The sequence below is a fragment of the Sceloporus undulatus genome, chromosome 4 (assembly GCF_019175285.1).
Source record: "Sceloporus undulatus isolate JIND9_A2432 ecotype Alabama chromosome 4, SceUnd_v1.1, whole genome shotgun sequence".
NCBI classification, from domain to species: Eukaryota; Metazoa; Chordata; class Lepidosauria; order Squamata; family Phrynosomatidae; genus Sceloporus; species Sceloporus undulatus.
The window spans coordinates 164559181-164585701 of NC_056525.1; the positions used below are offsets into that span (position 1 = coordinate 164559181).

General features: G+C 38.9%; 1 protein-coding gene across 1 annotated transcript; it reads left to right on the forward strand.

Moving 5' to 3' along the window:
* The first annotated feature begins 10160 nt into the window (after positions 1 to 10160).
* Positions 10161 to 15898, forward strand: LOC121927695 (serpin B3-like). Its single transcript, XM_042461531.1, has 9 exons — positions 10161 to 10210; positions 10423 to 10607; positions 11225 to 11323; positions 11745 to 11885; positions 12121 to 12267; positions 12776 to 12893; positions 13767 to 13918; positions 14196 to 14363; positions 14573 to 15898. Exons 2-9 carry the CDS (start codon positions 10440 to 10442, stop codon positions 14963 to 14965), a joined length of 1386 nt encoding a protein of 461 aa, XP_042317465.1. The 5' UTR covers positions 10161 to 10210; positions 10423 to 10439; the 3' UTR covers positions 14966 to 15898.
* Positions 15899 to 26521: the final 10623 nt, after the last annotated feature.

The window sequence follows — 26521 nt, forward strand, 5'->3', positions numbered from 1 at the left end:
TTCATAAATCATGATGTGGAGCTTGTTCCCTTCCTGGCTCCCACTTTGTGGGCACGGCTCTTCCAGGATGATCTCCCCCAGGGCACACCGCGGGGTTCGGAACTCACGGAGGAACACTTCTAGCTCTTGCTCCATGCAGGCCAGTTGCTGTGCATAGGCCCACTGGGCCTGAGTGTGGACAGGAGGGCAAGAGATTCATTGGGGCAGAGCGCAGGCGGGCACCTAGGAGGACAAGGTGCACATGACCACTCTGCTCTCCTTGATTCGTCCACAAGACCTTGGGCTCCCCTGACATTGCTCTTCTGCATTGGGGCCACAGAGAATCCTGTTTGTGCACATGTAATTGAAAGCATACATGGCAAAGAGTCACATGGCACAGATGCTACTGAGCATGGTCATGGTGACCAACCAGTTGCCCCTCAATTCCATGGCTCCTTGGAGGAACTGTAGGTGCTGATCATAAGATTCCTCCAGAGAAGACTCTTGACTTTTTGTGCTCCACATCAACCCGACTAAAACTGGGAGCCAAAATGCACTGAAGTCAGCCATGTTTCAACCATAGGCTTGCCAAAGGCCAACTGAAGGCATTCTGGAAACTTATGGGCCATGCATACCTCTCCCATTGTGAGTTCATATGACCTCAAGGGTATGTTGAGCTGCCACTGGTTGGCTCAGGTGTCTCCAAAATCATGGTTACCTCTTGTTATTTTTATTTACTTACTGCATTTATACCCTGGCCTTTCTTCTGGACTATCCTCCACTGAGGGCTGGTCAGAAACTTCTTGCTTCTAATATTCTTTTTTAAAATATAGATTTAATAAATTTTTATTTCAAACTTAATACAGAAAAAACAAGTCTCCATCCCACCCTAATTCCCACCCTTCCTACATTCAACATCTTCTCCTCATCCTCATCAAGTTTTTCAAATCCGATTCTGGAATTCTTCAGGTTATGATGACATCCACTATCCTGTTATTAAATCTAGTTGTCTTTCTAAAATCTTCTCAACTATGTCCTAAAACCACCCCCTTTGTCTATATCTAGTATATTTTTCCATGTTAACTCAATCTGTATATTCATATTCTTATTGAATTCCTAGAAAGCTGTGATTATTTCTGAAATACAAGAGAGAGAGAGAGAGAGATACCAGATAATAAAAGAGAGGCTAAAAATATTTCTAACAAATATCAAGATCCAAAACCATAATCTACAGTATATATAGTCTACAGTTTACAAATAATGAATTTGTGTTACATTGTTCCTAAAAGCTCATCAGATCAAGGTATATCTTTTCTATTAAAAATTTAGCAAAATGGATTCCCCAAAATAGTCTTTTAAAAGTTTCTACTGAATCCCATTCTATTTTGTAGCCTTCTAGGGTATCATTATTGATCAAATATGTTAGTTTGTCCATCTCTAGAATATCCAATAGTTTAAATATCCAGTCTTTAATATCTGGTATTAATTTGGATTTCCATTTCTGTGCATATAACATTCTGGCAACTGTTACCATATAAAATAATATTTTACCAGATTTTTTCTCTATTTCCCCTTTGAACGTCCCTAATAATATATATTCTGATTTTAAATCCACCTTAATTCCTAGGATCTTATTAATAACTTCAATAATTGATTTCCAATATCTTTTAGCTTCCTTGCAATGCCACCAGCAATGAATATAAAAACCTGGTTTTCCTCCACATTTCCAACACAGATTACTGAAATTTTTATTCATTTTAGATAATTTCGTTGGGGTAAATTGCCACCTGAAATATAATTTATACCAGTTTTCTTTTAAATTTTGAGCAGCTTTATGTTTTAACCGTTTGAGCCACATCTGGGGTTTTTGTATTAATCTGAAAAGAGCAAACAACATATTGTGACATTGGGAGTAACCGTGTCAGCCCCAGGAAGACATACCATCTGCACCTAGAATTTCTTTTACAATCAACTATTAAACTTTAACTTAACTATTCACTTTAGGTATTAAACATTTCCTCACTAACAATAACATGAAATAACAGCTCTTCCAGATGGACTGTGCTTGAGCAATTTGTACAATAGTTTTCCCTGCCATTTCATGTTGCTTCATCTCCTTTTTTGTCATTTCCCCTTCCAAGTGCGTCCACATTTTTCACTTGACTTTCTTTAAGTTTCAGTTAGCATAGTTCATAAGAGTCGTGTGTGATCTGACAAGGGCTGTGATGTCAGATGATTATAATAATAGTAATAATTATAATTATAATTATTTCTTACCTGCCCCTTCCCATGGATCGGGATGAGGAACAAAAACAAATTAACAAATACCCATCAGTTAAAACACATCAATTTAAAAGAACGAATAAGACATACACAGATTAAAACAATCCACAGTTTAAAATTCATCATTTAAAAGTCACAATTTAAACATCATCTGGATAGATCTCCTGGAAGAGACTGATCTTTAATGCTATTTTAATTTTGGTCAATGTATTCAGCTGTCAAATCTTTTCTGGCAGGTCATTCCATAATCTAGGGGTGTCTGAAGAAAAAGTCCTCCGTGGTTGTGCTCAGTACCTTTGCCTCCCTCTTAATTTTATCCTTGTTTCCCATGTGCCTCATGGACATACATATACACAATCATATTTTCCCACCTTTTCTATCTCATCCTACTTCAATTTCTAGCGCATGCACATATGCCAGGACTTCTCTGCACCCCTTGTTCCCCTGTTTACATTTCAAAGAAGTCATTGGTTTTCACACAGAGAGACCAGATCATGGTGCTTCCTTCTGATTTTTTAAAAACTTCTTTACAAAATTGCTGCTGTGATATCACTAATTTGGCAAGCTTTGATGGTATATTGCTCTTCGATTTATCCACCTTGCCTCATGGTATTGTCTTCACCTCTACAAAGTCAGCCAGGGCAGCCATGAACGTTTTTCTTCCATCATTTCTGGGCTTCTTCCATCATCATCAGACATGAGGTGAGAATTTTTGTTGTTGTTGGAGATCATTTTAAAAAAAACCTTTCAGGTTGCACATGCTTTCCCGCACTCTTTCTCTCTCACACACACACATTTTCTCACATGCCACCATCACATCTTCCTATGTTCAACTTTTCTACCTCCCTCTCCCTAAAACACAAAAGAACACACAGAATGTGTTTATGCTATTCAGTTTATAGTAGTGTGAAACCACTTTAACTGCCATGGCTCCATCCTACAGAGTTGTGAGATCTGTAGTTTAACATCGTACTTAGAATTTTCTGATAGGGAGCTCTGATCCATTCCACCTGAACATTCCCAAGGCAGCCTGACTTAATCTTTAGTCTCTCTTCTCCTGGCCCCTTAGGAATTGTGGATTAAGAGAAAGATGATAATGCACTTTGGGAGCAAATTCCAATTCCTTCACCAAATGACAAATCCCAGATTCTGTAGGGTGAAGCCATAGCCATAGTCATAGGGTTGCCATATGTTTTCTGAGTCATTGTACCTTCTCCATCACACAGTTCTGGTGCCACAATAAACAATTCCCAGGATTCCCTAGCACTGAGCCAAGGCAGTTAAAGTGGACTCAAACTGGATTATTTCTGCAGTGTGTTTGGACCTCTGACATCTTCTTGTTGCTGTTGTGTGCCTTCAAGGCATTTCTGACTTATGGCAACCCTGAATGTAAAAGACCTTAAGTTTTGTATGTATGTTACAGATTACAGAATGACAAGGCTGTTATTTTGAGGCTGAAGTGTTTGCATGTCTCTCTGTCAGTCTATGCCTATACATTTCTTTTCATTTCCCTCCTGCTGTTCCAGAGTGCCAACTTATCCCCAAGTAGTGTTGTTGTGGTTGTTTTAAAAGTAACAGAGGCTTTGGAGAGGCTTGCAAAACATAAGCTTGAAAATAATAGCAAAAATCTAGGGAAAAACAAGAGGACTGAATACACTCATGGATAACATCACCACCCAAATCACAAGCAAAGACTTCTAAAAATGAAATGAAATGTGCCATTCTTATGAACCACATGAGCTGAACAGCCTGGAAAATATTGAAATTTCTTAAAAGTCACTTGTTAGAGCAAGATGTCAGAAAATTAGGCAGATGCATTTGAAGAAACCTACAACTGGCACAATGTCATTTGGTTAACAGGGAAATGAGGCTGAGATTCTGTGAGTTGCCCAAGCTTATCCAGTGAGTTTGCATGACTGAAAAGGTGGTTAGAACCCCTTAGAATGCTATGAATAAAGCAACTCAAATGGTTATCTAGACAGAACTTTTTTTACAGTGTACTTGATAAAGCTGTCAAGGTTTTGGTTCCAGGACTCCCAAGGATACCAAAATCCATAGGTGCTCAAGTCCTATTATAGACAGTGGCATAGTACAATGGTGTCGCTTCTATAAAATGGCAAAAATCAAAGTTTGCTTTGAAAAAAAAAAACCCCAAGGTTTGCAACAACAACAACAACAACAACAACTAAATGGAATGCAGTAATTTACATTAAAAAAACAGTTTCAAGCCATGGATGGTTGAATTTATGGATGCAGACTCTGTGGATAAGGTGACTCTGTGGCAAAATGATTAAAGAATTACATTTCAGGAGTTGCTGAGTGCGATATAGAGAAATCTCCAGGAATTTCACGAAATCATGTACTTTCTGGTTGAAGTAACCATAATGATTTTACTGTTGTATCAAAATCAGTTCTGACTTATGGTGACCCTAAGACAAACATATTCTACAGTTTTCCTGGCAACATTTGTTCAGAGGGGTTTGCCTTTGCCTTCCTATGAGGCTGAGATTGTGTGAGTTGCCCAAGTTTATCCAGTGGGTTTGCATGACTGAGCATTCGAACGCTGATCTCCAGAACTATAGTCCAATCAATAATCAAACAACTATGCCACATAGCTTTTTCTTTCTTTCTTTCTTTCTTTCTTTCTTTCTTTCTTCTTTCTTTTTGCACAATATAAACCTCTCCACCACTTGAGGTGATGGCAGCGCACACTGATAGCATCCTTCTTCATCTGGAATAGAATACTCCACTGGGAATAACTTTAGGTCATTCATTTTATCTGACTGACAAAAACCTTTGAAAAGTTAAGGATTCTAGCAAAGGACCCTAAAAATCTCTCAATTTCCACGGGGGATTGAATGTCCCCAATAAAAAATTGGAGGGGAGAGATTTAAATCCCAATTCTATTGCAAGGTACATTGTCAAAGCAATTCCAACTCAATGCTCTTTAGAAGTATGACTTTTAAAAATGTTCACAGCTCTCTACTGCCCCCACCAGTATCAAGTTGGCTTCAAAGATAAACCAAAGGTCCAGAATTTACACAGACTTTTAAGCCATGCTGCTTATTGCCTGGTGAAGGAGAAAAGATGGGGGAAATGTCCTTTTGAGTTTCAACTCCTGAAGTCCTGGAAGGTGTACCCATCAAGGAATGGATACATATTCCTCCCTTTCCCACAAAACTCAAAGTGTGACATAGATACTTCATGTAAAGGTCTCTATAAATCAGTTTCATGTAATGTTTCTCCAAACCAACCATGAGGTGGATTTTGTGTAAACTGGATCACCAAATGGAACACATGTGCTTGGATTATGAATTTATCATGCTACAATTTTGTTGATTCATTGGTGAACATTTTGACATCTAGGGCCTCTTATGGTTTGGGATACAGCGCCTCTTCTCATGTAAAACAATGCAATGTTAACATCTTCATCACAGACTGTTCTCAGTAAGTGTGGTATGGTGGATGACCAGAAGGGAAACAGATTTTTTTAGTAATGCTCCTTCCACTGCGGAATGTGAAGAAGGACATACCTGGCATTTGGCAAGAAAATACCTCTTTTTGCACCCAGGCCGGGGGGGGGGGGGGGGCAGGGAAGAGGGGCCACCATTGGGTACATTGAGACATATCACCAATCTAGATGGCTTTAAAAAGGTCGTCCAGATGGATCTCTTCTGAGAGGCCTTACCTGACTGATCATCCCACTTCCACTGATATGAATTGCCCATGACTACCCAAGATGTCTCACCCCAAATATGACTGTATTTTATGTTGTTGTTATAATTATGTAGTTTAGTTTTAAGGAAGGGGTTAAGAGTTTATGTACTGTAATTTTATTTTGTTTCTAATTATGTAGTTTGTGTATTTTACTATTGTAACCCGCCTCAATCCTATGAGAGTGGCGGGATAAAAATAAAACTTATTATTATTATTATTGGTGATGGTTGCCACTATCCTGAAAATTCACTTTGCTCCCTTGGTAATGCGATGCTGTGGATTCTTGGGTCCTGAAGCATGCCACTGGGGTACATCCCCCCCTCGAATGTATTAGGAAGTGATATCATCTCTTATTTCCTGTATATGCTCAGTAGGATCACCCCAAAATGTTAGGACTGACTCATCACACTATGCAACAAGTGAAGTAATGCACACATTACCAACTAAAGAAGGAGCCTCCACAAAGACTATTATGTCCAAAGTCTAAAATTGCCCAACTATGCCACTCCTCAATACTATGCCTTGGGTTATGACCAACATATCATTTTTACATATCCCTCTGAAATGTGCCAAGGCATATCATCAGGACAGCAGATATGAAGAGAGATAATATTCTGTTTCCTATCGGCTTGGTTTTCTGCTGATGCTTTCCACTCTCAGTGCTGCGAACGTGCTTAGCTAGCCGTCTCCAGATTGTCTAGGCAGAAATGTTTTCCTATAAAACGACTCATCTCCATGCATTATATAAAGTTTTAAGTTGTGAAATGGGGACAGACTCATAAATATCCTGTTGTAATGACTGCATGTACAAAAGGGTACACGTGCTCAATAAAAAAAGAGGGGGGCATTATTCAGTACTTCCAGATAATGAGTACAATCAGGAATACTAGAATTGCCATTAAAGTCAGTTTGCCACTGGCTGTGAAGCAACACTGGAGGCACAATTTGTACAGATTAACACTTGTTTCTTTTTGTGTCATGTTTTTTGTGCTTGAAAATAAATGAGGACAAGCTTGACAGAATCTCAAAAGCAAAATGTTGTTTATTTTATAATACTGGCATATACAAAAAATACACACATTTCAATCCTAAATATGTCTCCTCAGACAGAAGCTCTTTTGAGTCCTAACATACTACTCCCAATTCAGTCTGTATAGCAGGGGTGAGGAACATGTAACCCTCCTGGTGTTGTTGAATTCAAACTCTTATCCCCCATAGCCAAGATTATCAGCCTCAGTCAAGGATGATAGGAGCTGATATCCAGCAACTGCGAAACGATGAGTGGTTTCACAGTTCTATATATATAGAGAGAGAACTGAGGTGTTAATAATGTTCTTCTAAACTAGGACAGATTCATCAAATTACCTAAATAACTACTGCTTCCATACCTCACAAAAATAAGATGTATACATATGAGGATTCCATACACAGAGAGTTAAATGTGCTTCCAAGTTTCACTGTTTAAAAGTAACATGACAAGTTAGCTGCAATGGCTAAGTCCCATTGACATTTGGAGGGTAACTTTTCCTGGGTGAGATTTCAAATGAATGAAGTGCTAAAAAAATCATGATAAGGATGCTTTTGGTGAGAGGAAGTGATGGAATCCATTCTGCAAAATGCTTGTATTAGTAAATAATTTCAGCCACCCCTGAAATATCAGGGATTTTTATTTCCTTTTAAATCAAAATCCACTGAAAAAATCCTTCACAGAATTGCCTGAGAATGTATATTTGGAAATTTCAACTAGCCACTTGATACAAAACATATGTACAGTGGATCCTTGTTATACGCTGGGGTTTGGTTCCAAGATCCCCCATGTATAACAAAATCCGTGTATGCTCAAGTCTCATTAAGTATAATGACATAGCAAAATGGTGTCCCTAATAAAAAATGGAACATCAAGGTAAATTTATACTTTTTTGGAACATTTTCAAACCCTGTTTGCTTAAATCTGTGTATAAAAAATCCGTGTATAAGAAGGGCCGACTGTAATTTGTATTTATTTATAGCCTACCTTTCTCCCATGTGTCAGACAGAACTCAGTTATTTATTTGTATAATAGTGTCAACAATATGAAAAGAATATATTTTCTTGCTTTCATAATAATTTGGGGTCATAGTCTAAAACTTTTTTTTAGCTATAATGTCAATGGAAGGAGGAACTCAGTTTCCCAAGATATATACTATACTAGTGGGCATGATCCAAAGCCGAAGGCACAGTCATGTCATGAAATTTTGGAGTCCTCCAGAACTCCAGAGGGCAGTAGGTGTGTCATTGCAGTCACCACTTTGGCATCCAGAAGTAATGACATGTCATTTCTAGTACCATTGAAAATGTGTGAAAATGGCATTGTTTTTTGGATGTAACCTTCAAAATGCCTGCCTCTTTGACTGGGGCTGCACAGCAACCACAATGAAAGTGGAAGTCCTGTGATGGTGAAGTGGATTATACCTCTTCAAACTAGAAGTGAGTGCCAGATAGGCAAGATATATTCATGCCATTAGCAATTATGTGAATGATGTCTTAAAAATAAAATGTAGTTGCAAGACTTCATCCAGATTGGAACCATGGAGGAAATCACAGGAAGGCTTTAACCCAATGTGGATCCATCATGAAATGTTGATACCATTCTTCTTTAAAAATGTGACATCTCACTCTGAAGAGGCACAATCTCTTCTGGAAGAATGGAAGAATCAGCCTGAAAGTAAAAAAGCACTGGAGCAACCTAGTAGAAAGCATTCAGCTGCAGAACATAGAAAAGTTATGTTTCTGGGCCAGTTCTCAAAGATGTAGTCCCAAAATGCCACTATTACAAATGCTGCTCTACCATCCATTATTTAAAGCAGTTGGAGGGGGAAAACACACATAAAGATTCCTTAAAGTCCCTTTGAGACATCAAGATTCCTTAAAATGATAAACACTTAAAGAATATAGACCAAGAATGGGAATAATGTGCCCCTCCAGATGTTGTTGGGCTACATGTCCCAGCATCCCTCATGAGGAATGCTGCTAGTTGCAGTCCAATGTTATCAGGACTCCATTGTCCCACCCAAATTTAGACAAACTTATGCAGATATCAGAATGGCTTGAATTTTCCTTGGTTCTGGTTAAGCTTTTGATGATTGCTTGAATTTTTGATTTTTGATTTTTTAAAATTTGTTCTTCTAAGTCAGATGGCTCTTAACATCCCAAATCTGACTATACAGTGGTACCCCGGGTTACGAAATTAATTCGTTCCGCGGTTAATTTCGTAACCCGAAATACCTTCGTAAGCCGAATTCCCATAGGCGCTAATGGAAAAATAGCTCTCTGCTGCCCTCCGGTGGCGGAAAATAGCGCCGCGGTTTTTTCGTAACCCGAAGAAACCTTCGTAAGCCGAAGCAATAAATCCCTATGGGATTTTTTCGTATCCCGAAAAATTCGTAACCCGGCGCATTCGTATCCCGGGGTACCACTGTAATATGAACTCAAAATGCAGTTGTAACGACAGAGCAACTGACAGTTATTAACTGAACTCCGCTGGGTGGTACAGCTATAAATCCATCCTTGCCAGGCTTTCCCCAGCCTCCCAAAGTTTTGGATTACCATTGCCCTAAACCTAGATAGCATGGCATATCTGTGGAAGGATGTACATGAAGAGGACTCCAAAATTATTTTCATTTTTCAAAGCATCAACTGATATTCCAGGTAGCACAATAGTGGCATGATGTGTGGAGTAAAAGAATAATCCCCAAGTTTTGCTCCCTATGTAGAGATCCTCACTAAACATTCCTTTAATGGAGGTTTCTGGGAAATTCTATGCTTTGGGGGATATTACTATAATGGGGAGATTGCAAATGATCATCATTTACAGAACATTGCACTGTTAATACATAAAACACATTCAAGGCTAAAAGGATGCAACTTTCAGTGTTGCAATCTGGACACTGTCTGCAGTATATGAGTTGCACCTAATTATACTACATAAATGCAGTATATGTAATAATCTATGATAATTACATTGGATGATTGCAAATGTCCAGTTTATGCATTACAGTGTTTTCATTATGTAAATTATATTTAATCAAACTGTTGCAGATTTAGAAGTGCAAGCATTTTTAATGGCAGTGGGGGTGTCCAAAGATCAGTATAAATACCTGCACCTCACAGCAGGAGAGGATCATACTCAGCTGGAAGTCTCTGATCATCTCTGCTGAGGTCCAGGTAAAGAACATACCCTGCAACCCTTTAGGTATCCTTGTGTTTGGTGATTTATCTGTTGATGCAAAATTAAATTTCTTTTATCTTAGGTACTTCAAAATTGTGTCATAGAGTGATGACTAGATTATTGCAGGGTGCATCTAACCTATAGTATGCTTCATGTCAGTGGTTCAAGATGTAAAAATAGGAATGAAAGAATGTCGACAGATTGTGAAGTACTGAATGGTTCTTTTCTTCTCGTAGACCTTGTGAACAACATCATGACTACCTTGTCTGAAGCCAATGCTAAATTTGCTATTGAGTGCTACCAGTCAATAAGGAAGGAGCACCCATGTGAGAACCTCCTGTTTGCTCCTGTGAATGCTACCTCTGCTCTGGGTCTGCTTGCCTTAGGATCTGGATGTGAACAGGCAGCTGAGATTGAGAAGGTAAGTGTCACCAAGTGGAAGGGACAGCGCCTTCAAACTGACTTGATTGAAAAACCAGCTTGCCACCATTGCTTATCACTGTATTATACTCTTTTTGAATTACAGTTTGTCCATCTTAGGAGTTTATCACATTACTTACCTTCCGCCATGCTTCCGTCACCCCGATCTGCAATGGGAGCCTCCTGGTGGGATCACGGATGGTGCTATTAAAGGGGAACACTTCTGTTTTCATCATGGAAGCGTTCTCGTAATTGTTTTAAAAAGAGCCCTTTTTAAAATAACAATTTAATCCACTTGTAGTCAGTATATGTATAAATATATAGAATATGCCCCCTTCTCCTATTTCTTACACAACATGGGTTATTGCTGGTAGATGTCTACCTTGCCTAAAGAGTTCTCCATCAATGTGGATTATCAAATTGGAATGATTCAGATCAAGTATCATAAACGTGTTGAATCATTCCCCAGGATTGGAATACTGTAGCATCCACTTTGTGGTTGACTGGAATAGCCACTTTTTACTACAAGAGAGATAGGAATGAAACAATCATATTAAGGTAACAAATGTTGTTTTATATGACTGGAGTTTCTGAAGCAATGTTACAATTTTAATCAAGGTTCTGCACTGGGATGAAGTGAAAGAGTGTGTTGGAACCAGAAACAGAAGATACATTGGAGCAGTCAGAAGCTTTGGACGATCAGCAACCAAACTAAAGGTAGCTACATGAAAGCATGAAAATAACATTCGTGTATATCATCCCTCCTGCCACCAACAAGCCTACTTGTGCATTATCATGTAACTCAGCATTAAACTCCATGCCAGTTGTGGAAAAATATATCTCATAGAAGGCAGAAGAGCCAAAATATCTTACTCAGAATGGTAAACATCATTTTGACTGGCATGTTCCCAACAAAACATTCATGTAAGGAATTGACTTGCCTGCCCTTTCTGATGCATGCATATTAGATGGTGAGGGTGCATTTGCATCCCTTCAGTTACATTATGCAGGGCACATATCAGACATATTAGATATTTTGAAAAAATAATGTTGCTTTATGCAAATAGGATTTCTTAGCCCTTTGCTTTAAACAACTTGAATTTTGTGCATCTATTAATTTCTATTAATATCATGGCAGGCACAACAACAGGTACAACAAAGAAGTGCAACCTGCCCCAAGGCAAGACCGCGTCCTGCTCAAGTCTGTCCTGAACCATGCCCCAGACCAAGACCACGTCCTGAGCCAACCTGCCCTACTGAACGGCCTTGTCCTGATAGAGTAAGTAAAATTTATTAAATATTTACTAAATGTTAGTAAACATATAGTAAACAGTAAACATTTAATAAAAGGTTTGGTAAGTTTAATGTTCAGATTTGGCCGTTCTCAATAAGTGTATCAAAAAGTCTTATTTAAGAGCTAGTTCTACCATGGGAAAAGGAACATCAAAGCATGTTTTAAGAATTAAATCATGTTTAAGAGCAATTACAGCTAACTTTTCCCTTTTCATTATTAGTGTGTTCCAGATTATGAGTGTGAGACACCTGAAGGAGTCCACACTGCATTCAGCAAAATCCTTGCCACTCTGAATGCACCCAGCACCAACTACACTCTGAGCTTTGCCAACAAGCTGTATGGGGACCATGATGTTGCCTTCATCCAGGTACCAGTCTGATTTTAAACTACATGATGGGTCCACTGCTGCATGCAGACCAAAAACATTGAACATAAGAGCTTGATTGAACTCTACTATCAGTGTGCTCTTCTACTTCCCACAACAAACACTTTATCTCATTCCCCAATATCACTGGAGCAAGCTATTAGTGTACAGTATTGTAGGAAACTAAACTGTACAGTGAATCTTTTTTCTACAAAGTGTTCCACCAGCAAAAGCTGATATTCTGAAGTCTTTTGGAAGATTAGTAGGAATCTGAGATAGTTAGAAAGTAGTCATACATTTTCTCTGGCTGCTCCTGCTTTCTGGAGCCCTCTGTCCAGAGAGGCCCATCGAGCTTTCTGGGCTTTTAGGAAGCTGACAAAAACACTTCTATTTTGCAAAGTCATTCGGAGCAGTCAGCTGTATTCTCAATAATTCTGAAGTCTGAGAGGGTTTCTGTATTTTATTTATAAATGTACTGATCTCTTTTCTCTCCCCCTCCCCTTCTCTCCAGAAATTCATTTACTGTGCTCTGAAACTCTACTGGTCAGAAGTAGCAAATGCTGATCTGAAGAATTCTCCAGAGGAAGTGAGGAGAATCATAAACCTTTGGGTTGAGATCCAGACACATGGTAAGAGCACATCATCCACTCACTGTTTCCTCCTGATGTTTAGCGAAATCTTTGAAAGAAAGATCTTTTACTGTACTGAGCTGTTTCTTAAAAATAAATAAATAATAGAATCTTTCCTGGAACAGAAACTGAAACAAAGACCAAGCAAATCATATATTCAATAACAGGATGTTTTCTGCATAAATCTAATGCAAGAATTCCTTGTGAAATGATCTACCATATATACTTGACTATAAGTTGACCTCATGTATAAGTCGAGGGCAGATTTTGGGGGGGAAATTATGGATTTTGATATGACCCATAGATAAGTCAAGGGTAAAACTTAAGGGTATGCAAAGAAAGAAGTAGAAGTTGAAGCAAAAGGAAACAATGCCTAAAAACTTACAAAATTCCAGCAGGCATAACTATTTGTGCTTATAGTAAAGGCTGGATGGTTGAGAGAGCAGAAGGGGGTCAGTCCTTCCAGGGCAGATTAAACTTGCCTTTCACCAGGGGATGGTTTTATGTGTGTGTGTGTCTGTGAGTGAGTTAAAGTACAGTACTTACATTGACCCATGGATAAATCAAGTCAGGTTTTTGGGTCACTTTTCCAACCTAAATTTCTAGACTTATATATGAGTATATACAGTACATCATTTTTCACCAACGAAGTTCCCCACACGATTTTGTTGGACGAAAATTTCCAACTCCATGCCTAGCACAATGTCTTGACTGAAGATGATAGTGTCAAACATCTCATGGGCATGAGCCTGATTTATGCTTTCCTCAAAACATAGAAAAGGAAAGTTAGTTTGATAGATTTGGAGTGATACAGCCCAGGTGTATGGCTAAAAATGCAGGAAACTAAAAGTGTTGTATTCATTTCTTTGCAAGGTAAAATCAAGAATCTCCTTCCCAAGGACAGCTTTGACTGTCTTGCTCAGCTCCTGAAAGTAAATGCTCTCTACTTCAAGGGACAATGGCAAGTGAAATTTGACAAAGAACTCACAGTTGAAGCCCCATTCTACCCACATTACGCAGATCAGGTGAGTTATATATTATGTATATGCATAGCTTTCATCTTCCAGTTTTGCAGAGCAAAAGATAATGTAATTGTAGCAGTGGTTACCTTGGAACAGGCATGCTTTCAGACCTTGTTGATATGGAGAAGCAACTGGATTTTATGCTTGGTTTATCAAACTCAGCATTTTGACCTATGACTCATAGGTTCATAGTCTCCAAAATAATACAGCTTGCAAAATAAATAAAAAAGCTGGCTCCCTTCATGCTACATTCATCTGTTTTCCCTCTAACTCTTTTCAGAGAGATTGCTACACTGTGCAGCTGATGAACAGGAAGGGGGTTTACAACACAGGCACCATTGATTTCTGTGACACTGAAGTGCAAGTGCTTGAGGTCCCCTACAAAGACAATGAATTCAGCTTCTTCATTCTGCTCCCAACAGACTGCAGTCCAGAAGCTCTTGAACAGGTAAGGCATCTTCTCACACTTCTCACTGTATCCATTTGTTGGGTTAAACTTTTTATAAATCCAGCCACTCATCTCTGGCCATCAAATAATCAGACAATGTTTTTGAAAAACTATTTCTTATCAGCTGTGGGTTGCAACCATCATTCTTTGAATCTGGGTCTATCTTGAGTTGAAATGTTCTCACCACCATTTTATGCTTGTTCTTCTAGCTGGAGGATGGTCTGAGCCATGAGCACCTGCTTGACTTGTCCTGTTATCTGAAGCCTGAAGAGGTGGATGTCTTCATTCCCAAGTTCAATGCAGAGAAGAGCTTTTATCTCATTGAATACCTGGATTTGCCTGATGTTTCCGATCCTGAAAAGGCTGATTTCTCTCAAGCAACAACCACAGAAGGAGTTGCTCTTACCCAGCTGGTCCATGATGCTTTCATTGAGATTGATGAGGAAGGTGGTGAGGAACCAGAGGCCCGCCGTTGTCCCCGGGATAGGCGTCCCCGTCGGGAGGCCCTGGAGTTTGTGGCTGACCATCCCTTCGTGTATTTTGCCCGCCACAATTGCACCCAGAGCATCATTGCTTTTGGCAGATTTGCTACACCACAATAAAGGGACCCTTGTGATCCATGCAATGAAACCAACGGAACATGTATACGGAAAACCTGTTTTTGAAGATTTCAGTACTCTGTATCTTCTTCCTCTTTGGCTCATTCTCTGGAATTCTGGTGTTTATAGAGATTGGGGCAAAGAGACTTTCTATTTGGTGGTGGGCCTGATTCTCAAGTCAGGACAAGTATGCTTTAAAGGCTTCATTCTTTGTCTGTCTACAATTCCCTTCTCTGACAATTTACTCCTGTTCAGCTTTTTAAAGCATAGCATTTCTCCTCACCTCTGAAAATGATGCCAGCTTTTTGACATGGCTGCTGACTATTTTTCAATGTTTGCAGTTTGAGAAAGAGAGAGAGATTCTTTTCCTTAAAGATAACTGAAGGAGGGCAATATCCAGGGATGTAGTTTTCCCTATTACTGTTGCCTAGTTCTGAGAGATGTGGGGATTTTAATTTGTCTTGGGATGAGATTGTAGTGAAATAGGAAAACTGATGTCATATGTCACTCACTCTGAAATCTTCTCCTCTGAATTGTACTGCTCTCCGTTGCCCAACTGCAATTTGTGTGTGGGTATGTGTGTCTTAATTCCTATTTTGGGGGAGTGTGTGTGAAATTCCATCCATCCTGGACCGTTAACTGCCCCTATGATTGCCTTAAGTCAGCATTAGACTGCTCTTAGACTGCCAGGAATAAGTCTGATTGAACTGAATGTGACTTTCTTCTCTATAGACATATATGTAATTGTGCTCTTAAGCTGTTGACTATAGTATAAATTTTTAACAGGGAAAACATCATCAGTGAAAATCTTTCTGTATATCAGGAGACTGTTGCTTTTCTTTGAAATATGTGAACCTCTATTGTCTCTCTCCCCTCTTCCCCCACTCAAACTGTATCTTACCAATAGTATCTTAATAAAGAAAGCATTTAATAAAATGTACAGTATGACTAGCATTTTTTGGTTTGCAAAGTAAGAATTCACAAGCATTCTACTAACAAGGCTGTCCAAGGAACTGAAACCATAAGTGAAGTGTCACCTTGTGTAGAAAAGCCAGTGATGTATTTAAGTCTCTCACATCAAGTCTCAAGTCTTCACCTTCAAATCTTGAGACTCAAGCCTGGGAACCAACTTTAACAAAAAAGGAGACAGTGGGAGTGGCAGTGGGAGTCCAGTTTCAATAACTAGGGGGTCATTCTCACTGGCAGGATTAATCACTTCATGATTCGCTCCTGTCCCAGTTTGGAAAACGATTTCAAAAGACCCCTAGTTCCCATTATGAAAGAGTTTTTCCCCCTTACCCTGTGTGATCAGGGCTTTTTTTTAGGTGATTGTGGTTCCCATTGGCAGCACAGCTTTAAACTCCCCTGTCAATCATCTGACGTAAGCCTGGCTTGGAAATTGGGGAGGGGGGGTGGAGTGTGAGAGAGTGTAAGGCTGAGATAGTGTGACAAAGAGGATGACAATGGAGCAAGGCAAGGCGGGGGAGAGTGGAGAAGAAGAGGAGGATGAGAAGGGAGCTTGGGGGCCGGGGAAGGGACATCACCAGGCTGGGAAGGGAGAAAGAGGAGGAGGAGGATGGAAATGGAGGGCACCGGGACCCAGGGAGGCTTGTGAGAAGGAGGGCAGGGCATGTTTTCTTTTTTTTTTTTCTTTTTTTTTGGGGGGGGGGTAAATACAATTAAGCGCTTAAGCGACAGGGTGGTTTGGCACCTTTGCAAGTAGTTGTTAAACCAATCTGTCGCTTCATTGCTTAGTTTTATTTTTATTTTCAGAAAAGAAAAGGAACCAGACATCACACCAATAATGACAAGACAGCACTGGGAGGGGGATGACATCTCCCAAAAAACGGGGAGGGATGGTAAACACCCCTCTGCCATTAGTCCCTCCAGAATGCTGCGATTCCAATCTTTTGTTCCCACTTGCTCAACAAGCTTTGGAATTGAGTTTTTTCAGAAGAACCTCTTTTTAGCTGGTGTCTGGGAAAACCAGTTCTTTTGCCTTTGCCTCACTTCATCATGACAGATTCGATCACATCGCGACAGGAACCGGTTTCAAATTGGAACTAGGGTCATTTAATTCACTCAGGAATCCGATTCTTTTTATAGTGGGAATGGAGCCTAGAAAATCAAGAAGACAAGTGCAAAGTTGGAGGATAGGAGTAGAAGGATCCTTCTAAAATTCTTTTTTTCTAGAAGAAGCAGCAGACAAGACTTGCCCCTAGAGCTTGGGGTGTGTTTGTTCCAGAGAAAAAGTGTTAGGCAATGGGCTGATTGAGGTCTACTTGGCAGCCTGCCTCTGCTTTGTATCAGAGACTGAAAACTTAAAAACTAGCTTTAGAGGGATCATCCTTCTACTTCTTTTTTTTTAAAAAAATTAAATTTTTATTAGTTTAAAACAAATGACAGACAGAACACACAACATACCACATACAGTCTTCCATATCAATCTTATAAACTCCCATCCCATGCTAAGCCCTCCATTTATCCCACCCAATAACATATTGTATCATAATACTTCACTTTTATCTTAACATTCTCGGCTTACTTATTCCCCTTACCTCTATAACCAACCACACTACCTCACACATTAAAAATGACTTCCACCACCTTTGCGTTATAAGAAGATCCTTTCTCTTCTACCTTTGAGACTTCATTACTCTATTTTCATTATCTGCTGTTTCTCTATCAATTAGTTCAAGATGTAAAGTAAAATTTTCCTAGACTCCAGATTATCTTACCAAGAAAAAAGTAGTAAAAAATAAGCAAAAAGGAAAAAAAGCCATAGCATTACCTTAACCCAGCCAGTTGAAACAAAAATTTACTTCTTACTATTATACCCCAAAAAAGGAGATCTGGAGTATATGTTCTCACTTATTCCTTATTTCCAACAGTTTATATCTCTATAACATATTAACAATGAGGAAAATGAAATACATGTAGCAGCCTGAAACGGAATCTATTGGTTACTCAAAAACCTTATAACATTATAACAGTGGGCCTGTACAGACAGGCCAAAATAAAGCTGCTTCGGGTCACTTTGGAGGTATGCTGTTTAAATTATGCATGTGCCCTAAGAGGCCAGAAGCCATGCCAAAGCCACGCTCCAGTCCTAAGGACTGGACCACAGCTTCGGCACAGCTTTTGGCCTCTTAGGACGCATGCATCATTTAAACAGCATACCTCCAAAGTGACCCGAAGCAGTTTTATTTTGGCCTGTCTGTATAGGCCCAGTGTATCACCCCACTTTTCCTTGATATAATTAGACAGATTGTTCCAATTTCTAGATACAGATTCCCAAGAGTTTCCTTTTAGCCAACAGGAAAGTTTATCCATCTGGATCATCTCATATAAGTATGAAGACCACTCCTCTGAGCTGGGTATATCCTTCATTCTCCAGTTTTTCACATATAAAATCCTTGCAATAGAAATCATATACATTAGGATTTTACCATACTTCTTATCTATGTGTTCTTCAAACATACCTAATAACATCACTTCTGGGGTTACTTTCAATTTAATATCTAAAATTTTGTTTATTTCCCCACTAATATTATTCCAAAATTCTTTAGCTTTTCCGCACAACCACCAGCAGTGAAAATAAGAGCTTATAGCTTTGTCACACTTCCAGCAGATATTGTTAGTATTTTTATAGCCAATTTTGCAGGAGTTAGGTGCCATCAATAGAACATCTTGTACCAATTTTCTTTTAGATTTTGGGCTGCTGTGAATGTTAGATTTTGTTTCCAAGCCTTTTCCCACTGGTCCAAATTTATATTGGGTCCACAATCTTTCGCCTATTTAATCATAACATCCTTAACAGTCTCTTCTTCACTATCCCAACTTAGTAATATATTATAGAGTTTACTCATTAGACCCTTCTGGTCTCCTCTAGAGCCCAAAATTTCCCCGATTTCTGAGATTTATTATCCCATCTCTTGATATCGTGTTGAGTTCTAGAGAAGACCTGATGATATTCAGTTTAGAGAAATACCCTTTTTTCCTAGTTCTTTTTGAGATTTAATTTCTACTTTTCCTTTCTTAATTTCTATTAAATCATCATAGGTGACCCAATCTCCCTCTCCATACATTTCAGTTCTGTAAATCGCTTCTAATGGAGAAGCCCATTTGGGTAAGCCAATAACTATTTTATCTTTGTGTTTTTTCCAAACTTTAAGTAGAGCTTGTCTAAAACAGTGGTTGTTAATTGCGAAGTCTGCTTTATCTTTATCATTTAAAAGAAAGCCATCAATTTCAAATCTTCACCTTCCAATTCCAGAGATTTTTTTATCCTGCAGATTTACCCACTTTTTAACCCAAAGTAAACAGTTAGCTTCGTAATAGATTCTGATGTTTGGGACCTTTAACCCTCCTCTTTCCTTAGCATCCTGTAAAACTTTAAATTTAATTCTGGGTTTTCCCCCCTCTCATATGAAATTCAGTAGGTCTTTCTGCCAATTTTTTAGAATCTTATCTGATATTACTATCGGTAGTGTTTGAAAAAGAAATAGTATATAGGGGATAATATTCATTTTAATGGCCACAATTCAGCCCAAAAGAGATAAATGTAATCTATTCCAGTTGTTTAGTTGTATCTTAATTTTTTCCATACTTTGCCGTAGTTATTTTCAAATAAATCATTCGTTTTATTCGTAATAATTAAACCCAAATATCTTGCTTTCTTTTTAACTTCAATTCCTGAGCGTTTAGGTAATTCCACTGTTTGTTCTTTGTTCATATTTTTAACTATGGCTACCGATTTCTGTAGATTTACTCTACAACCACTTATCCTCCCGAAATTTTCTAGAATCTCCAATAAGTACTCAATGTTATCTAAAGGTTCCTCAAGATTTATAAATAGGTCATCTGCATACGCTTTCAGCTTATGGCTATTTCTTTTAATTTTTATTCCCTTCAAGTTATTGTCCAGTTTGATTTTCCTAATTAATGTTTCAATAACTACTAGAAAAAGGAGGGGTGAAAGAGGACAACCCTGTCTTGTACCCTTTTCAACATGGAAAGGGGATGTTCTATCTCCGTTGATTAAAATACTAGCTCTTTGATTTTTGTATAGCTTTTTTATCCATGTACAGAAGTTTTCTCCTATCCTCATATCTTCTAGGATCTTGAGCAGCGTTTCCCAAATCACTGAGTCAAATGCTTTTTGAAGGTCTAAAAAAAATAATCCAACTTGTTTCTCATTATGTCGATGATAGTATTCTAATATATTAACCACATAACGCGTATTTTCATTCAATTGTCTCCCAGGGAGAAACCCTTTTTGGTCATCGTCAATTATTTTACCTTGAGTCTTTTAGCCAAAATTGATGTATAGATTTTATAGTCTGAGTTCAATAAAGATATAGGCCTATAATTTGTCGAATCATCATCTTTTTTTATTTTCTTTCAATATTATTACTTAATGCAGATTGGAATGTCTGATGGAGGGGTTGGCATAGTTCTTCACTAAAAGTTTTGTATAAGGATGCTGGAAAGCCGTCTGGCCCTGGAGCTTTATGATTTTTTGCTTCTCTTATAGCCTCTAAAATTTCATCCATGGTTATCTCTTTCTCTAACATATTAAACTGCTCAGCATCAATCTTAGGTATTATTTCCTCATTGCACCAATCATTAAATTTATCTGCATTCACCTCTGTGTTTTTATATACATTTTTGTAGTACTAAAAAAATTGTTTTATATCTTCATGTCTTGTTATAATTTCTCCTTCTTTACAAATCTTTGTAATTTGGTTTCTTTTCTTTTCTTCTTTTAGTTTAACCGCCAGCTATCTCCCCACTTTATTACCGTATTCAAAATAATTTAACTGTGCTTTTTTTGTTTTATCCCTTATTTCCTGAATTAGCTCCAAATTTAGCTGTTTTTGTAATAACTTTTGTTTTAATCTCTTTATTATTTGGATTCTTATTTAATTTCTTCTGTCTTTAATTGCAGCTGAACTTTTTATATTTTCTGCTTGTTTATTCTTCTTTAGTTTGTTTTGTTGAATGAAATAACCTCTAAAAACAGCTTTCGCTGCATCACAAACTATTTCATTGCTGACTTCTTTATTCATGTTTTCTTTAAAATAATTTTTTATCATTACTTTTGCCCCTGACACAATCTCTGGGTCTAACAATAAATCCTCATTTAATCTCCAATTTAAACTTCTATTTCTTTTTTTCAAATTTAATTTCAACATATTATGGTCAGAGATCGTTCTGGGTAAGATTTCCATATTTAGCATATTTCCCATCAATGATTTGGAAATCAAAATCATATCAATTCTAGCCAATGAGTTGTGTCTGGGTGACATAAATGTATATTCTCTTTTGTTTCCATATAGTTGTCTCCATGAATCCAATAAATTCAGATTATCAGTTAAACTAAAGAAGGATTTTGGTAGCTTCCCTTGCTTTTCCTTAATTTCCTTCTCCCCTTTCCTATCAACTTTTGTTTCCCAGACCCCGTTAAAGTCTCCTAGTATTATCAAATTATCACAATTGGTTTCTAGGATTTTAAGGTACAATTCTGTGTAAAAGTCACTCTTATTTTTCAGGGGACAATATACCCCTATAACTAAAAGTTTAAGCCCCTCGCTTATAACTTCTACCCCAACATAGTATCCTTCTTTATCAACAAAAATTTCTTTCGACTCAAATTGGTTCCCAACATACAATATTACCCCTCTTTTCCTTTTGGGAGCTGCTGCCACAAATTCCTTGCCTAGATTTTTCCTAACAATAAGCCTTCTATCCTTGCTAACAATATGTGCTTCCTGAATACAAACAATATCTGATTTCTGTTTCGCTATCAAATTAAATACTTTGCTTCTCTTGATCGCAGAGTTTAACCCCTTTACATTCCATGATCACATCCATATATAGTGATAAGGAATACAATGGCCTGGTATTCACTACTGTGTATATAATGAAAGGAATATTCTGAAAGATAGTTTAGAACCCAGGGAATCTGACTTGGTAAGTAGATTTATCCCTTTCACAAGTCAACTCTATCTGGCTATTGTTGACAACTATATGAAGCTCTTTGAAAATTTAAGGCAAGGATTTGCCTCTTTCTGGATCTTATTATATGCTATCCCACACCCACTCATGTCTAAATATGTTTTTGTCTGAGGCTTTAATACCAATTGGTGCTACATCCAAAGAGGTGGGTTTATGAAAGCTCACATAAAAATAAAAACCAGTTAGGAGGAAAGCTTTCCATCTTGTTTAAAAGAAGTGGTGGTACAACCACTTCTAAAAAGTGAAGCCTCTGGGCTTTAACAACTATAGGCTACTATTGAATCTTCTTTTTGGTGGCAATGCTATTAAAAGAATAGTCTTGGATGAGACAGGTTTTCTAGATCCATTTCAATCTGGCTTCAGAGCAGGATACAGAGTTGAGACCACTATGGCCATCTTAGTGGTTGATCTTCACCAGAGCATCAACAGGAGGAGTGTGCCCCTCTTGGTGCTCTCAACAGCATTTGATACCATCGACCATGGTATCCACCTGCAACAGGGGTTTGGAATTAGGGGCACTATGTTTCAGTGGTTCTAGTACTATCTTGTGGGTAGGTCCCAGATGGTGGTATTTGGGGAAAGCTGTTCTTCAAAAAAGGAGCTATTTAATGGCATACCACAAGGTGCCACTCTATCTCCACTGCTGCTTAACATCTACATGACACTGCTGGAAGAGATCATCTGGAGGCATGGGGTGGGGTGTTATTACTATGCTGATGACACCCAGTATATTTCCCAATCACCAATACTGCACTACAATGTTATAGTATTAGTATTCTACTTTAATTGCTACAGCTTCTTCCTGTGGAATTATGGGGTTTGTAAGAGCAACTGAAAATTCTAACTGCTTTCCCTTGGTAAAATCCCAGCGCTCTACAGAAGGCAGCCACAGCAGTAAAAGTGGAATAATAATGCTATAACAGTGTAGTGCAGTATTGTCGCATGCTTCAAAAATAGTCTCGGATAAGAGCAGTGTGTCCCTTCAGGGTCCCAGTGATTTTTAAATTCTAAAGATTCTTGCCCCAAGGTTAAATCATATCTACTGTACCTATAGAGATATACTTGCCTAAGGTCACCCAGTGGGTTTCAGGACAGAACTGGGATTTGAACCCTGGTCTTTAGAGTCACAGTCCAACACTCAAACCATTATGTTTTGCTAACTTTCTAACTTACATATCTTCCCCCCTAAATCCAGTTCTAGAGCCTTCTGTAGTTTGCTTTGATGCTTTAACAATCATTTCACAGGTAAAATTTCTTGGATAAAAACCAACTTAGATGATGTCATGTCATTATAGCAAAAGTTGACAATGAGGTGTCCAGCAACATTTTGTATATTTTTGTATATTTTTGCCAGTTTATTTGGTGTGAGATACCATCTCAACTGCATTTTACAGTTTTACAATTTGCTTGACCAGTTTACACAATATGATGAGGTTTCCTTTATTGTTGCTGCTGTTTGGTTGAGAATTAGAACTTTTGCAAGTATAGTGGTCCCTTTCCATCTACAGAGCTTTGGTTCTGCATCCCCCTGCCATGGGAAAAATGTGGACAGTTGCACCCCATATTATTGAGTGGGAGATGTGTGCATGCCCACATGAGTGCATCTGCTTGCATGTGCCACCAGTGAATAAAATGGCGTATGGTGAGCCAGAGATAGGGCACCACAGTAATGTGGTGGGCTCACTGTATTCTCTATATCTCTAATCCCTTACAGCAGTGATTTCCAAATTCTGGTCATCCTGGTCTTTTGGACTTCAGCTCCCAGAAGCCTCAGCTACCTTGACCAACGGTAGGGAATTCTGGGAAGTGCAGTCCAAAACACCCGGAAAGCCAAAGTTTGGGAATCACGGTTTTACATGGCTGCTGCAAAATAACTCAGTTTGCTTCAGATCCTAATTCTTGTTAACTCCGACACTCTATAGTTTTTTACAGTCCTCCCATTGCTCCCTTATTTTTTCAATGAGAAATAAAATCTGCTGTGCTTTGATTATTCTTAAATCTATATGAGGATGATGAATAACAGTTTAATATTGAATTTTCCCTGTGCAGGTACTGTTGTTCCATTCTTGCTTTTGACACTAGTTTAATATGCACCAACTGCCTATTGCAAATTAAGATTAGCAGCACAAGACACAATAAAATGTTTGTCCAGGGTGACAACTAACATTACTATCTCCCTACCTGGTCAAATACATACGTATTTATATTTTCAAGATATGTTAAAAGCAGTGTGTGTGTGTGTGTGTGTGTGTGTGTGATTTATCGTTTTCTGTGTGAACAAGAAATCAGTGTCTATGGGTCTTGCCAAACTCTCTGCCTCTCAGGAATTTAGGAATCTCATCAGTCATTTTAATGCTGTCAGTGTGACATTATCCCCAAGATCAGATGACTAGATGGATACATTTATTAGCCAACTACATCACAATGGAAAAATGACAACACAAATATAAAATATTAATCTTTTTTTAAAAAATTATTTTCTATTTTAAACACGGTGTAGAACGGTCACGACTATTAGTACTCCTACAATCTAATGAAACTTCTGAATACCATATTTACATATTCCTTCAACTGTATGTTGTTTCCTACTTGAGAGCCAGAGTGGCATTAGAGGTTTGAGTGTTGAACTGCGACTCTGGGGATCTGGGTTAGATTCCCCATTTGGCCGTGAAACCCACTGGATAACCCTTGGGCAAGTCAGACTTTCTCAGCCTCAGAGGAAAGCAACGGCAAGCCTCTCTGAACAAATCTTGCCAAGAAAAGCCCATGATAAGTTCGCCTTAGGGTCACAATGGCGGTTTACAGACCGCTCCTTTGGGACGGCCTGTACTTGCCCATTTCCCTTACGGATCAGGGCCTCAGCTGCCAGCGGCAGCCCTGAAGCCCCAATCTGCTGCTTTTCCAGGCTGCGAGAAGCAGCAAAAGTCCGCTTCCCTGCAACCTGGAAAGGGGTGTCCTTGGGGCTTCAAGCCCCAAGGACACCCGGACAGTGGCGGGGAAAAGAGAAAGGGGCCGCTCAGCCCCTTTCTCTTTTGTGTCACTGGCACAGCTGTGTAAAGGCTGCGCCGGCAACACAAATGAAGCTCCATTTCGGAGCTCCTTCCTGTGCCGCGGAAAGGGTGCCACAGGTGCCCTTCTGCGGCGCAAGGACATCACGTCCGCACCTCTCCATTTGGAGGCAGTGCGGCCGTGATGTCCTAATGACAGCGCCCATGTAGAATGGGCGCCGTTATTTTGTACGTGCTGTGGACATACTTGAGTTGGGGGAGTCTGAAAGAGACACCCCCGGGCAACCCTAGTACGTACACAGTACGTACTAAAAGGCCCATGTAGAACGGGCCCATAAGTCAGAAACCTATTGAAGGCACACAACAACCACAAATTAAAAAAAAGATGTCAAGAGCTGAATCCTTCAGAATGAATGCCATGGTACGAAGAATAAACTGAAAAAGGTATAGCTTAATGTGCTTGCTATTTGCTGGCATTTAGTGGACACGACTTGACAACCTTTTAACATGCTATACAGTATTTCAGGTAAATAATGGGGCATACAGTGGTATGGCAAATGTTAAAGCTGCTGATCACATTCCTTTGTGGTTAATAAGCAGGTGGCAGGGAGCTGAGGTTGCCTCAAGAAGTTCCAAGGTCAGTCTTGCGAGAATGCAGGTAGTGGGAGAAGAAGGGGAGATCCCAAGGGAATGGGGAAAGAAAAAAATGTTTTGCGTATGTAACAAATGAGATGGTAGGTCACTAAACTTTTGAAATGGTGTATGCTTTAACTATGCTTGGCTAATGCTAGTTGGTTAGTTCTGACAGCAAAGGTCTATGGTGAACATCTGAATAAAGATTTTCTGAGTTTTCACTATTGAACCCTGGATTTCTGTACTAAGAGGTTCCTGGAAAAAGTAACACTTATATAACTAGTCTCTGTCTCCACAACAAAGGCTTTACTTCAATCTTTTCCAAGCTCTTTCAGACTCAAATCCATGATTTTGGAGCCTTGTAGGATTATTAATATCCTAGTGATATATGCCCCTACCTTTCAGGAGTGTTGTAAAAGGACGTTTTTGCCAATGATCTTTGCAAATCTCATGTCTGGAGTTTTTCAACATCACTCTAATTTAAAGTTTTCCTTTGTCACTCCTCTCATAAACCACAGTGCTGTGAAATTTTAAAGCTCTACCAAATCTTGAGTGCAATTCGTAGGATTAAAGGAAAAACCAACTGAGGTGTTTCAGCTTACTATATATAAAGCACTTCTCTCTTTTTCTTATTATAAAGTCATTTACTTCAAACCTTTGCTTGTGAAACTGAGGTCTCCATCTCTTGATATTCTGGGTTTTCCAAGGAATGTTCTGGATCCATGGGTGAATATGGGAATATAATCCAGTGAGTAGAAGAGAGTATTACCCTTTGCCTGAAGTTCCCCCCCCAAATGCTCACCAATGTGTTCTGGGTGAGATTCACAGGAAAGGTTTCTACAACCCAGTGGAGGCTCCAGAGTCAGTGGGGTAGTGAAGTTAGTTCAAATAGTCCAAA

Excerpts from the sequence above, each read along its gene's own strand:
- LOC121927695 (XM_042461531.1), top strand. The coding sequence starts at position 10,440 with ATGACTACCTTGTCTGAAGCCAATGCTAAATTTGCTATTGAGTGCTAC. Across the intron at positions 13,919-14,195 it reads ACCCACATTACGCAGATCAG|AGAGATTGCTACACTGTGCA; the intron begins GTGAGTTATATA and ends AACTCTTTTCAG. Across the intron at positions 14,364-14,572 it reads GTCCAGAAGCTCTTGAACAG|CTGGAGGATGGTCTGAGCCA; the intron begins GTAAGGCATCTT and ends TTGTTCTTCTAG.